This window comes from Muscardinus avellanarius (genome assembly GCF_963383645.1).
Source record: "Muscardinus avellanarius genome assembly, chromosome: 8".
Classification (NCBI taxonomy): Eukaryota; Metazoa; Chordata; class Mammalia; order Rodentia; family Gliridae; genus Muscardinus; species Muscardinus avellanarius.
The window spans coordinates 42,069,899-42,084,960 of record NC_137794.1 but is presented as its reverse complement, the minus strand read 5'-3'; the positions used below and the strand labels follow the sequence as shown (position 1 = coordinate 42,084,960).

The following is a 15,062-nucleotide window of genomic DNA, read 5'->3' as shown; positions in this document are numbered from 1 at the left end:
AATATTAACAGACTTGACCCTGTATTCCTTATATCAACAATCAAGAAAAAAATATTAAGTAAAAAGAATTGTTAAGATCAAAGCACTAATTTGATGGGTGATAATACAAATAAATAGAAGCTGTTCTGATAGGTCAGATCCCCTCCCCCTTCCCTCACGGGACCCTGCAGCTGGGACAGGAGGACCCGGAGCCCCAGAAGTCAGAAGCAGAGGTGGGGCAGACTCCAGATGTTGGCTGCAGGGAGAGGACAGCATTTGCCAGCCTTGCTAGCCCCCACCCCAAGACCCAGCTACATAAATACCCTCACTTTCTCCCTCAGCATGGCTCTGCTGACTGGCCCCTCCCCTGAGGGAGCTAATTAATTAAAAAGTGCCTGGTCAGCCAGATGGCACATGCTTGTAATCCCAGCATTTAGGAGGATCCGGTTCTCCGACAGCCTCAGCTACTTAGGCCCTTTGCAACTTAGTGAGACCCTGTTTCAAAATAAAGAATAAAAAATATGGCTGGGAATGTAGTTCAGAGGTAGAATGCTTCTGGGTTTAATCCCCATTACTGCAAAAATAAGTAAATAAGTAAGTAAGTAAGTCTGTCTCACACTCCCTACACTCCTTTTGCTGGATTTTGCCTCCCTTGCAACCCTGAACTCAATTTCAATGTTACATGTTCCTCAAGATACAATATTTTTCTTGACATAGGTTTTTTGTTTTGTTTTGGTGTGGTACTAGAGATTGAACCCAGGGTCCTTCTACCTCTGAGCTACTATTTTATTTTTTTATTTTGAAACAGGGTCTTGATAAGTTGTTGACAACCTCACTAAGTTGCTGAGGTGGTCCTTAAACCTGTGATATTCCTTCTCAACCTCCCAATTACTGAGACTACATACCTACCCTGGCATTCAATTTTTTTTGGGGGGGTGGTACTGGGGTTCCTGGAAACCCTTCTACCTCTGGGTTACACTCCCAGACCTGTATTTATATTTTTTTATTTGGAAACAGGGTCTCTTAAACCAGCGAGGCTGGCTTCGAACCAGTGCGATCCTCCTGTCTCTGCCTCCCAAGCGCGGGGATTACAAGCGTGTGCCATCACGACCGGCTGACATTCAATTTTTAAAACAAAAGTTTAAGAAAATAATTGGACCAGCATTTGGGAGGCTGAAACAGGAGGATCTCGGTTCGATGACAGCCTCAGCTACTACTTAGTGAGGTCCTTTGCAACTCAGTGAGACCCTGTTTTAAAATAAAGAATCAAAACTAGGCGGAGACAGGAGGATCGCGCTGGTTCGGAGCCAGCCTCGCTGGCTTAAGAGACCCTATTTCCACATAAAAAAGTTAAAGTTAAGAAATAGGTCTGGGAGTGTGGCCCGTGGGAGTGTATTCCGGACGTAGAAGGGCTTCCAGGAACCCCAGTACCACCAAAAAAGAAAAAAGAAAAAAAAAAAAACTAGGCATACTTGTAATCCCAGCGGTTGGGAAGCTGATACAGGAGAATTGCACAGGTTCGAAGCCAGCCTCAGCTACTTAGTGAGGTAATTTAATGAGACCCTGTTTTCATATAAATTATAAAATAGGTCTGGAAGTATAGCCCAGAGGTAGACAAGCCCCTGGGTTCCACCTCAGTACCACACACACACACACACAAAAAAAAAAAGAAAGAATAAAAAATAGGGCTGGGAGTGTAGCTTGGAGGTAGAATGGGCCTGGGATTCATCCCCAGTATCGCCAAAAAAAAAAAAAAAAAAAAAAGAAAAGAAAAGAATTCAAGACTAAATGGAAATTGATTCTAATTATATGTAAGTATATATATAATTAGAAATTCTTATTTTAACAAGTTGCATTCAAAAGTTCTTTACTAAATGATAGCACACATTTGTAATCCCAGTCCTTGGAAGGCTAAGACAGGAGGATCACAGGTTCACAACCAGTCTCAGCAACTTACTGAGGCCCTCACAACTTAGTGAGGCCCTTTTTAAAAAAAAAAAAAAATAGAGCTGGATAACGTTGGGTGTGTAGGTAGAATGCCCCCCGCACACGCATTTTCTCTTTCTCTCTCTCTCTCTCTCTCTCTCTCTCTCTCTCTCTCTCTCTCTCTCTCTGTCTCTCTCTCTGTCTCTCTCTCTCTCTTTCTCACACACACACACACACACACAGAGTTTTTTGTTGTTTTGTTTTGATTTTGCAGGTCTGGGGATGGAACCCAGAGGCATTCGACCTCCGAGCTACACCCCCTAGCATATTTTTTTCTCAAGCAACAAGGTTGCTAGGATGGGTATGAATTGTGTTCCTTAATAACACTTACATACAAGGTCGTTCTTAAATTTTAAATCTAATTAAACCTGAGCCTAGCCATCACTTTTGAGTGGTGAGAGTCAGTATAAGGCATTGTTCGGGGTTTCCTACCTCTTAAGTCACAGAGTTCCCTCACCTCTTCTGTGCATCCAGGACCATCACAGGGGACTCTTGTTGTCTTCATTCAGTACTGGTCTCTGGTGTACTTTCTATTCTGGTGGCACACACCTGTAATCTTAGTACTTGGGAGGCTGAGATAGGAGAATTGCAGGTTTGGGGCCAACCTCTGCAATTTAGTGAGGGCTGTTTCAAAAAATTTTTTATTTTTAAACTGGGAGTACAGCTCAGAGATAGAATTTCCCCCCAACCCTGACTTCAATTCCTGGTACTACACATACACCAAAAAAAATAAAATTATAAAAAGTTAAATTGTGCCCATGTGGCTAGTATTATTTTAGCATCGAATTTAAGTGATTAGGAATAAGTAGGCATTATCTACTACTCATATTTTATTCTTAATTCTTTATATTTAGGCAAACAATCCCAAGAGTTGACTGTAATTATCTTAGTTAAATTTGAAATGAGTAACATGTGAGAAGGAAAGGTTATTATTCCTTAAGGAAGTCCAGGACATTTAGTTTAGTCCCTATTAGAAATTTAAATGTTGTTTTTTTGAGTTGCTTGTTCATTTCATGGTACTGAGGATCAAACCAAGTTCTTGTGAATGCTAGGAAACATTACCACTGTGCCACACTCCCAGCCCCAATTACATTCTGTAACTAAAAGAAAAATTGTGCTTCCATTCTCAAGAACACCATACTAAGTACATTGACTTATTATCAAACCCAAGTTCAAAATTTTATTTGTCTTCCTTGGTGTCTAAATCTAGGCTCAAGAAAGAAGAAGCTGTCTCCAAAATAGGGTAGAAACGGCTTTTTTTTTTTGTAGGATAAAAAAAGGTTTATGATAACTGTAAATTAAAACTCATAATTTCAGAAGTTCATAGTATTAAGTATATGTATGAAGGAAATAAATTTCTAAAATGTTAATAAATGATAGCTATAGTTTATAATGTCCATTTATAGATATATTGTTAAGTTACAGATATATTGTTAAGTACTAATTAAAGCATTTCTGTTTGATAGTTGATATTTAGTAATGTTAGCTTTATTTATTTATTTTTTTTTTGGTGGTACTGGGGTTCCTGGAAGCCCTGCTACCTCTGGGCTACACTCCCAGACCTATTTTTACATTTTTATTTGGAAACAGGGTCTCTTAAGCCAGTGCGCGCAGCTGGCTTCGAACCTGCGCAATCCTCCTGTCTCTGCCTCCCAAGCGCGGGGATTACAAGCGTGCGCCACCACGCCCGGCAGTAATGTTAGCTTTATAACCATAAATTGCTGAGTAGTGCTAAAATATGAGTAGTACTAAAATTCTTTAAATGTTAGAGTATTTTTGTTTTAATTACTTCCATTTTAAATGTAAGGTTGTTGGGGTTTTTTCTACTTTTTTTTTTTAATTGAACTCAGAGGCACTCTAACTCTGAGCTCTACTCCCAGCCCTTTGTACTAAATTGCCAAGGCTGGCCTCAAACCTGTGATCATCCTGTCTCAGCCCTCCACGTACTGGATTTACAGGTGTGCACCATCACACTCAGCTTCTATTTTAAGTTTTAAGAAAGAAAATATTTTGGTGACTTTTTCCAAAAATATTTGGGTCTGTAGCTTGAATGTGTAACAGTTTTTTGAAATGTTTGGCTATTGGGGCTTAGAGGGACATGCACACACAGAGACATTTCAAGTATCCTTGCTTATAAATTGTATGTGCACATCTGTGAGAGAGCAAAAATCACAAATATTTTGTGGATATTAATGTATGCTTTACTCCTGCAGGCTAAACTGTTAAGCAATGGGTAGGACATTCAAAGTCAGAAAGTCTGAAGTTTACTATCTCTTTTTTCCCCACACCTTAGCAAAGTCTTCTTTCTGTTTTATAATTGGCGTTTATACATTGTTCTGGACTTAATAACAGCACCCCATGGGAATGAGTTTCTTATGCTATTGTTTGGTCTCCCTAAGACCACCTCCAGCTACAGTGATTCACTAAGAGGATTCAGAGGACTAAGCGTGTAGTCATACAGCTGGGATTTACTGAAGGGAAAGGTTACAAAGCAAATCAGTAAAGGGAAAAGGCACAGACTTAAGTCCAGAGGAAACTGGGTTCAAGCTTCCAAGGGTCCTCTCCTCCTAGAGTAGTATGGGATGTACTTAATTCTTCTGACAAAAAAAACCATAACACATGTGAAATGTTGCCTGTCAGAGAAACTCACTAGATATTTCATGTCTAGGATTTTTATTGCGGGCTTGTCACCTAGCCATACATCTGCCTAGCTAGCATTTGCCAAATCCAAACTCACAGAAGGAAAGCAGCCATTCCACATAAACCATATTTGCACACAGTTCAGGCACAGCCAGCCAGTGTGAACAGATTAGTGGAAACATTCACAAAGGCCAAGTTCCCCAGCGCTTTCCAATGGCCAGCCATGCATAGTGACACTATCTCAGGCCTACTGTGTTAACTCCTTTCCATATAATACGACTTGGAGAAAAGTTAGATAATCCTGACCTTTATTTAGCAGTATTCATTTACCCAAGTCTGCCATTTCAGTAATTAACATAATCTGTGAAATGTGAAACATTTTTACCTTGAGATGGATGTAATTTTTTTTTTGGGGGGGCAGGTCTGGAGATGGAACCCAATTTTTTATTCTTTACTTTGAAACAGGGTCTCACTGAGTTGCAGAGGGCCTTACTAAGTAGCTGAGGCTGTCCGAGAACCGCGATCCTCCGGTCTCAGCCTCCCAAATGCTGGGATTACAAGTGTGCACCACCACGCCCGGCTGGATGTAGTTTTTAGTAGATATAAACCACTATATTCTCTAGCAGTGAAACCAATTTTTTACCCATATGCTGTTTTCATAATATGTCGATGTTACTGTAAGAGTTTAGAAGCCTCTTTTTTAATATAGTTCAGTTACTAATTTCTATTCCTTTCATTCTACTTTAGTAGCTTTCTGGAAATAATATGATGGTTGCCGGGTGTGGTGGGGCACGCTTGTAATCCCCGCGCTTGGGAGGAAGAGACAGGAGGATCGCGCAGGTTCGAAGCCAGCCGCGCTGGCTTAAGAGACCCTGTTTCCAAATAAAAATATAAAATAGGTCTGGGAGTGTAGCCTGTATGTAGAAGGGTCCCATCCCCAGTACCGCCAAAAAATAGTAATAATGATAAATAATAATATGATGGTAAATTTGTACCTCCTGTTTTAACCTGGAAGTGAATTACAACATGTAAAAAAAAAAAATCTATACAGTTGTATATATAACTTTAATACTAATTGAACTGTAGCATTAGTATTTAATGTCATTTATGAATATTATATTTAAGATATTGGAAAATGATTAAAACTTCCATTAAAGGTGAGCCCTTAATAAGCCATTGACCCCACCCCAGTCACTGGGTGAGGGTGCTTCATGCAGTCCTTAAGATTCCAAATTGGAGTGTGATTAAAAGGTGTCTCCAAAAAGTCTGTCCTGCCAGGCGTGGTGGCGCACACTTGTAATCCCAGAGCTTGGGAGGCTGAGACAGTAGGATCGCACAGGTTCGAAGCCATCCTCAGCTACTTAGTGAGGCTCTCAGCAACTTAGTGAGACCATTTCCACACCAGGCATTCTTAACACTTGGGGTCTGTGAACATAGATGGGAAGAAAAGTCTCACTTTATTTTTTTTTCAATAACCTGTATCAGAAATTGAGTATTTTCTTCCATAACTTTATGACAAATTAATTTTTAAGAAATACTTGTTTAAGTGCAATGTAATTGTTTGCTTTGTGGTACTATATATTTTATGCATTTAAAAACACTCTAAAGGCCGGGCATGGTGGCACACGCTTGTAATCCCCGCGCTTGGGAGGCAGAGACAGGAGGATCGCGCAGGTTCGAAGCCAGCCACGCGCGCTGGCTTAGGAGACCCTGTTTCCAAATAAAGTTGTAAAAATAGGTCTGGGAGTGTAGCCCGGAGGTAGAAGGGCTTCCAGGAACCCCGGTACCACCACAAAAAATAATAATAATAATAATAAAAAAAATACTCTAAGAAGGGATCTATAGGTTTCACTAAGGGGCCGTGGCAAAAAGAGAATAAAAAAATGTTAACCTTCTATGATAAGGACACATGGGTAACTTTTAACTGAGAATTCTTGAAATTTTATTTGCTCTCTTTGCCTGGTGGTAACATTGTCTAGCAATGAACTTTACTTAATGTACCATCATACTTTTAGGTTTATGTACAAGTAAACAAAGAAGCCGCAGATGATAAAAATATATCAAAATTGGCACAAGAGTTCTTCCAGCGATTGGAACTGGGTGATGCCCAAGCACTTTCACTGTGGCAGAGGTTTCGGGACTTGAGCATTCAAGAGTACATTCAAATTTACCAGGTACCCTCAGATTCTCTTATTCTCTCCTGTAATGTACAACTCTAACAGGTACTATTACTATTACACTGGTACTCTTAGCCTCATGGTTAAGAATAGATTTCTAGTTGAGTTGAAAATTAAGACCAAAATATTGTTCTTTGGGCTGAGAATTAAAGCTGTAAAATAATCCTACATCATATCAGATGACACTCTGATACTTTTTAATCTGGTTTTTCTTTCCTCTCTTTTATTATTCCTTTACTTTTTTGCTACGGGAATGTTTTATGTCCATGCTGTCCATTTAGGTAGCCCAGCCACGTGTGTCTGGTGAGCACTTGAAATTTGAGGAGTATGACTAAGGAAGTAAATTCTTTATTTAATTCTAATTTAAGTAACCACAGGTACTTTGAACAGCACAGTACCCTTTTGAGGTAGGAGTCTTGACCTGTGTGGTCTGAGTCATTATAAGATTTAGGAGGAATAACTGGATCTAATTTTTATTTTCCCCATCTGTATGACAAATGATAAAGCATCCTTAGTTTTGTGTCAATATAAGATAATTGAAATTTTAACTGACATTTTCTTTTGTTTCTGAATCCTTTTAGCGTCTGGGAATATACTTTGATGAATACTCAGGAGAATCATTTTATCGTGAAAAGTCTCAAGAAGTCCTCAAGTTGCTAGACAGTAAAGGACTCCTGCAGAAAACAATGTATGAGCAGGTTGTCATTCTTTAGTAAAGTTAAGTGTTCTTGGAAATTTGAAATTGGCATTGCTGCCAGGCGTGGTGGCGCATGCTTGTAATCAAGCACTTGGGAGGCTGAGACAGGAGGATCGCACAGGTTCAAAGCCAGCCTCAGCTACTTAGTGAGGCTCTCAGCAACTTAGGGAGACCCTGTTTCCAAATAAAATAGAAAATAGGTCTGGGAGTGTAGCCTGGAGGTAGAAAAGCCCCTGAGTTCTACCCCCAGTACCAAAAAAAAAAAAAAAAAAGAAGAAAGAAAGAAAGGAAGGAAGGAAGGAAGGAAGGAAGGAAGGAAGAAAGAAAGAAAGAAAGAAAGAAAGAAAGAAAGAAAGAAAGAAAGAAAGAAAGAAAGAAAATGAAATTGGCATTGGTAAGGACAACAAATTACGGCATGCAGCCTTTCTGGCCTGTTCCTTTCTTCCCTCTCCAAACCAACTGGATCACGCCCAAACCCACTGCCCATGATACTGAGGATTAAACCAAGGGGCATTCTACCTCTGAGCTATACTCTCAACCCTTTTTATTTTTTACTTTGAAACAGGGTATTGCTAAGTACCATACACTGGCCTTGAACCTGAGATCTTCTTGTTTCAGCCTCCCAAGTACTGAGGTTACAGGCATCTGCCACCATGTCCGGGCTTCTGATATTTTTTAATAGCACTTTTTTGTTGTTCAAAGTGCTTTCCCACCAGGTTCGGTGATGCACCCTTATAATCTCAGTACTTGAAAGGCCGAGACAGAACTACAGGTGTGCAGCCAGCCACAGCTACTTAGTGAGGCCCTCCAGGATTTAATGAAACCATGTTTCAAAATAATATAAAAACAAAATAGGGCTGGAGGTGTATCTCAAGGTAGAATGCTTCCCCACCTCCCACATGCTTTCTTTTGTTGCCATAACAAAAGCCTGTTAAGAGTGAGAGAAAAGATGTTATCTGTTCTTCTATGAGAGGGAACTGAAGCACAGAAAACAGTGAGCTACTTCAGGTCTCAAGAACTGGCAGGGTTTAACTCAGAAAAAGGAAGAACTTACTTCTTCTAACTCAACCTTACTACCTCTTTTTTAAAAATCCCTTAAAAACTTAGGAGAACTTATGAAAGTATATATTACACCATAGGCTTTTAAGAGTAAAGTGAAGAAATCAGGACGGTAGGGGGAAATAATATGAAGTCAGAAATGTTATTGCATCCCTATTGGGATTCTGTTTGCTGTGTATGGTGGAATTCCTTCCTTTTAAGAAATTCTAATTAAAAAATGAGAAGTCATACATGCTTTATGCTGAGTGTTATGATGTCTTAATATATGTTTATATTATGAAATGTCTTAATATATGTTTATATTATAAAATGTCTTAATTAAGCTAGTTAACATAACTGTGATCAGAATGAACTATCTGAAAATCATCTTACACAGCTGTGATAAGAATGTTTAAAATCTGTTTTCTTAGCATCTTTCATTTGACTATACATTATTATTAATTATAGTCATAGTGCTCTATGGTAGAGAATATACTCTTTTGCAACTGCAACTTTGTACCCTTTAACTCCCCATTCCCTACACTCTGCTCTGAGTTTGTTTATTTTAGAGTCCATATATAAGTAAGGCCACGCAGTATCTGATTCTTGGTAAGGCTCTTGCCTAGCCTGTAACAAGGCCCTGGGTTTAATGCCCACATTAACAACAAGGAAAAAAAAATTCTAGTGTTTCATCAGACAGAAAGATAAAATTCTGTGGTCAGTGATGTTATAGATATAGTTTCAAAGGTCGTAATTGGCTTCAGATTTAAATTTGTACATTTCTAGAAAAGGAACTGCTGTAGTGGATCTCTCTGGGAACAGTGACCCCTCTTCATTCTGTACTGTAATGCGGAGTGATGGGACTTCTCTCTATGCAACCAGGTTAGTAATTTCTGTAAGAGTAAAAATTGGAATGTATATATGATTTTATGTTCTTTGTCCTAGGATTAATGCCAACACATTTTGTCCTAAAAAACTGTTACCAAATCCTAGTTGCTAGTTATTGCCTTATATTTAAATAATATTTACTGGATTTCTGATTATTGTCAGTTACAATTACTGGAAAGGTGTACTATCAGAAAGTGACCCAAAAACTATTTATACTTTGTTAAACATCATAGGATTATCACACTATGAAAAATGGCTTTATAAACTATAAAGCTAAAGTCTTTCATAATCAACTATCAACTATTTTTACAGTTGCTCATTGGCAAAAAATATGTACTCAGTTTTGGTCTTAAACAAGAAAGGCCATCTTACATGTATATAATATTAGACCTCATTATGATTGTGGTAAAATAGGCCAAGGGAGACATAGGCATGTTGCTTCTATTTTTCTCACCCATCTTCCACCTTATGGAAGGAAACAGTCTCTGTTAATAAGAACGGGGTTTATTTTACACATTGTTTCTGAGAGAAAGCTAGTAGGAAGAAGATAAAACAATAAAATAGCCACCCAAGCAAATATGACTGTCCCGAAGCACTACCAACACAAGGCTCTAGTGTCTTCCGGCCGGAGTTTTATATTAAGACACAAACCATTTTTTGTTGTTGTTTGCACAGTGCTGGGATGAACCCAGAGCCTCCTGCATCATCGGCAGGTGCTCTAACCACTAACCCGGCCCCCACACAAATCACTTCTGTACATGAAATAGTGATATATTATTTTGTTCTTATTGACTACCACCATTTATTCCAAACAATTTTAAACAACCAATCTCTCAACTGCCCTTATAATATTCATCTTTTTCTGTTACATTTAATTTATCATTTGGGGTTAGGAAGTGAAAATAACCTATGTATCTAAGGAGCACATTCTTTTTAAAACATACATATATAGTAGAGTTCTTTTTTATAACAGACAAAAGATGCAGGAGAGTTCTGAAAGCACCAAGTGTGGAGCTGGAGACCCGGGTAATCTCTCTCAGGAACTCTTTTTTTTTTTCTTTTTCTTTTTTGGTACTGGGTATTAAAACATGAGCATTCTACCTCCTAGCTATGCCCCCAACTTTTTCTGTATTTTATTTTGAAATAAGGTCTTGCCAAGTTGCTGAGGTTGGCCTTGAATCCTCTTATCTCAACCTCACAGCTCCTGGGATCACAGATGTGTACCATCACACCTGGTTTCTCAGGAACTTATTTAGTATATTTTTTTTCCTAATTGCCAGCTCTCCCGAAGATTTAATGCTGTATTTTCTGTGTATATTGTGTGCATATCTATGAAATGTTTTAATCATGACATGGGTGCTGGTGACATTTCTGATGATTTCCAACATTTCAAGAGAGATATAAGGGTTTTTTATTTCTTTTTTTTTTAATTTTTTATTGGTGCACTGTATTCATACATCATAGTGGGATACAAACTTTTGTAGACATACATGCACACATCGCCCAGTCAGCCCCCACCCGATCCCCACCCCATTCTCTCCCCATCCCTCCTTCCCATGCTTGGCTTAGTGGTTGACATCTAGTATTATAGCAATTTATCCAAAATTAAACATGATAATCTCATATAATAGTTTCATTTGTCTGATACCAAGCTTTTGATGACTTAAAGATAATATTTCAATATTTCTTTTTGCTTTCTTTCTTACCAGAGAATATTTTTTTCTTTTTTTTTTTTTAGGTGAAACTATCATATATTTATATATTTATTTTTCAGAAAAAAATCTATCCTAATATGGAATATGGACTCTAGGTACCCAAAACGATCTTGAAAAAGAACAAAGCTAGAAGATATATATTTTCTGATTTCAAACCATATAAAGCTACAATAATTGAAACAGTGTAGTACTATTCTAAAGGCAGATATATAAACCATTGGAGTTAAATAAAAGCCTAGAGATAAATTCTTCCATATTGTCAAGTTATTTTTGACAAGGTTTCCACGAACATTTGGTGGTGGAAATAATAATCTTTTAACTAAATATTGTTGAAACATAATAATTACATGGAAAAGAATGAAGTTGGACCCTTACCTAATCCCATATACAAATATTAACTCAAAATAGATAAAAGACCTAAATATAAATCTTAAGACTATAAACTTTTAGGAGAAAATCTGGGTCATAAAACCTCACAATATTGAAATTGGCAGTGATTTCTTGGATATGATTTCAATGGCACAGGCAACAGAAGAGTATACAAACTACCTAAAAAATAAAAAAGATATTGTATATCCAAAGACAATGTAAACAGAGTTAACAGTTACTAATAGAATGGGATAAATATTTCCAAATGCTATATCTGAAGGTATATTAATATTCCAACTAGACATCCTAAAAATTAACAACAATAAAGGCAAACAATACCATTTAGAGATAGGTAAAAGACTAACATAAGTAATGAATCTCCACAGATAGCCAATCTTAATTGTCTGTTGGATGGAAACTCTTGTTTCTCTGGTTCTGGTGTGTGTTACCTATTTCTTCTTTGTAGTTAATCTCTTTGAGTACTTTCTCTAGTGCTGGTTTTGAAGACAAAAATTCCTTCAGTTTCTGTTTGTCATGAAGGCTTCTTATTTCTCCATCTAATTTGGTAGAAAGTTTTGCTGGGTAGGAAATTTTTGGCTAGAAGTTGTTTTCTTTCAGAGTTTGGAATATGTTACTCCAAGCCCTTCTGGCTCTCATGACTTGGTTTGGGAAGTCTGGAGTGATTCTAATTGGTTTGCCTCTGAATGTCACTTGGCCCTTTGTTTTTGTTGCCTTTAAGATTCTCTGCTTGGCTTCCACAGTGGTCATTTTGACAATTATGTGGCGTGGGGATCCTCTTCTCCGATCCTGTCTAAAGGGAGTTCTATAAGTTTCCTGGACCTGTGTATCAACCTCTTGCTCTATGTCTGGAAAATTTTCTGCTATTACTTCCTTGAAGAGATTGTTGATCCCTTTGGTTTCACTTTCTTTTCCCTCCTCTATTCCAATTATTCTTAGGTTAGCTCTCTTAAAATGGGCCCATATTTCTTCAATATCAGATTCCTGCTGTCGGATATTTTTTCCTAGATTAGAAACTATGCGTTCATTTTTGGAATGGTCATCTTCTAAGAGCAAGATTCTGTTCTCCATGTAGTCTAATCGGTTGTTTGTGCTTTGAATTGAGGCCTTTACTTCATTAATTGCATCTTTTATTTCTTTTTCGCTCTCTCTGAGTTCTTTTTGAAGCACCTCTATTATTTCTACAGTTATTTTCCTGATTTGATCTTCTAGAAATCTCTGATTTTCTGTTTTATCGGGTTCTGATGTTGTGGGGTTGTGGGCATTCATTGCTCCAGTATTATTCCTCTTTCCCATGATTTCGGAAGTTTGTGCCTTCTCTGGGTTCTTCCCTTGGGTCACTCTGACTTCACTTAAGGTGCTCTGGATCTCGAGTCAGTAGTATCTCAGGCCCCACTACTCCTTTACTGGGTTGTATCACAGAGTCTCCGACCCAGAGAGTCGATAGAGGCTGCTTTAGACTGTGGGGAGTGCCAGGTTGCACGTTCTCCTATGGTGTGATATCTCTGCCACCGCCCCTCCCCCACTGGGTCAAGTCCCTTGGAGTACAGTACTGGGATTTCTCCTCTGTGGCCCGCAATTTGACTCACTGTTCTTGAGTACGCAGATGTAGCTGTACTGGATTCGGTGAATTCGCTGCTGCTGCCGCCGGTGGCAATATGGCGCCACTGTTACGCCCTCGGCCGTGAGGCTGGCGTATTTCTTCTCGGTTTTGATTTCCACTCTGAATCCCTGCAGCGTGTGCTGAGCTCAGCCACTGGGAGCTTTAGATTTTACCTGCGGTGAGAAATCCCGCCTTGCTGTTCCGCAGTGGCTCACCTCGGTTTACTGTAGCCGTCTGGTGAAGTCGCCGCTGCTGCCGGCAGTATGGCACTGCTGCCGCGTCCTCGGGCATGAGGCCCCTGTATCTCCTCTGTGGCTCTGAACTCTGTTCTCAGTCCGCTTTCTCTCTGGAGCCTGGTGATTTTTTTGTTACTCTGGTGATGGTGTTTTCTGGCTATGAAAGGGCTGATTTTGTGGTAATGGAGATTGGTTGTTAGCAGGGCTCTTAAGCCCCGCTTTTCTTGGTCGCCATCTTCCCGGAAGTCACCAGGGTTTTTTATTTCAATTTTCCCAGGATCTTTTTTTTTTTTTTTTTCGGTATTGGGAATGGAACCTAGGGGCATTCTACCTGCTAGTGACACCCTCATCCCTATTTTTTATTCTTTATTTTGAAACAGGGTCTCACTGAGTTGCAAAGCGCCTCACTAAGTAGCTGAGACTGTCCGAGAACCGCGATCTCCTGTCGCAGCCTCCCAAATGCTGGAAATACAAACGTGCACCACCACACTGGCGCAGTATCATATATTATTAACTAAAAATAGCCTTAATTTTCAACTGCATTATTTTTATAATGTTAGACTTCTTTTATTTTTGGTACTGGAGACATAACCCAGGGGCATTCTACCTCTGAGCCATATCCCCAGCCCTATTTTTATTCTTTATTTCAAAACCAGATCTCACTAAGTTGTAGAGAACCTCAGTAAGTAGGTGAGGCTAGCCATGAACCTTCAATCCGCCTATCTCCATATCCCAAGTACTGGGATTACAAGTGTGTGCCACTATCCCGGGCTACTAATGTTATATGTAAATTTAATAGTTGATGGTTTATTTTTTCATACTATGGGAAAGTAATTACTTTTTATTTCATCAAAAATAAAAGATAAGGGGAATTTTTCTCAAAGGACTTCTAGGCTTTTAAAATGAAGGTTTGGCTTCTCAGTGATCCACAAATTTGAAAATCCTTGACAGTACTAATAGAAGAATAGCTAAAGAATACCTCTTCAGCTACTATATCACCTATATTTTAATTATGTTCTTTAAGAAATTGTGTTCCTAGCCGAGCGTGGTGGCGCACACTTGTAATCCCAGCATCGGGGAGGCTGAGAGCGGAGGATCGCAGTTCACGGACATTCAGCTACTTAGTGAGGCCCTCCACAACTTAATGAGACCCTGTTTCAAAATAAAGAATAAAAAATAGGGCTGATGGTGTGTAGCTCAGAGGTAGAATGCCCGTGGGTTCCATCCCCAGACTTGTAAAAATAAAAATAAAAAAAAGTATTGCAGAAAAGTGACAGTGGGTGATCCTTTTTGCCTACAAGATATTTACCTGGAGCTATTCTTTTGTTTGTTTGTTTTGAGTACTAGAGTTGAACCCAGGGGCATTGTTCCACAAAGCTATGTACCTGGCCCTTTTCATTTTTTATTTTGAAACAGTCTCCCTAAATTTCTGAGGCTGGCCTTGAACCTGCAATTTTCCAGTCTCAGCCTCCCAAGTACCAGTGTGTGCCACAAGGCCCGACTTATTTTAGTTTTTATTACTTCTTGTTTTAGAGCCTTTTAAATTTATTCTTATTTTTGTTTCCACAACATTTACTATTACTGCTTTTCTCAAATGCAATTTTATCATTATTTTTTTTTTATCCAAGTATATATTGGTACAATACATTCATGGGTCATAAACCTCAGGCTGTTGGATAATATAGGATTTCTTAAGTAGAAAAATTCCAGTGTTAA

At 38.8% G+C, this 15,062-nt stretch overlaps 1 protein-coding gene across 2 annotated transcripts in view; it reads left to right on the top strand.

The window, feature by feature from the left end:
• RARS2 (arginyl-tRNA synthetase 2, mitochondrial) overlaps nucleotides 1-15,062 on the top strand; it is a gene marked incomplete at both ends in the record, with an annotated part of 55,189 nt that overhangs the window by 32,404 nt on the left and 7,723 nt on the right. For both annotated transcript variants that reach the window (XM_080700668.1, XM_080700669.1), the window contains 3 exons: nucleotides 6,621-6,779; nucleotides 7,364-7,470; nucleotides 9,304-9,399. In XM_080700668.1, the coding sequence (XP_080556794.1) occupies nucleotides 6,621-6,779; nucleotides 7,364-7,470; nucleotides 9,304-9,399 (362 nt within the window). The remainder of the gene's footprint in view (nucleotides 1-6,620; nucleotides 6,780-7,363; nucleotides 7,471-9,303; nucleotides 9,400-15,062) is intronic.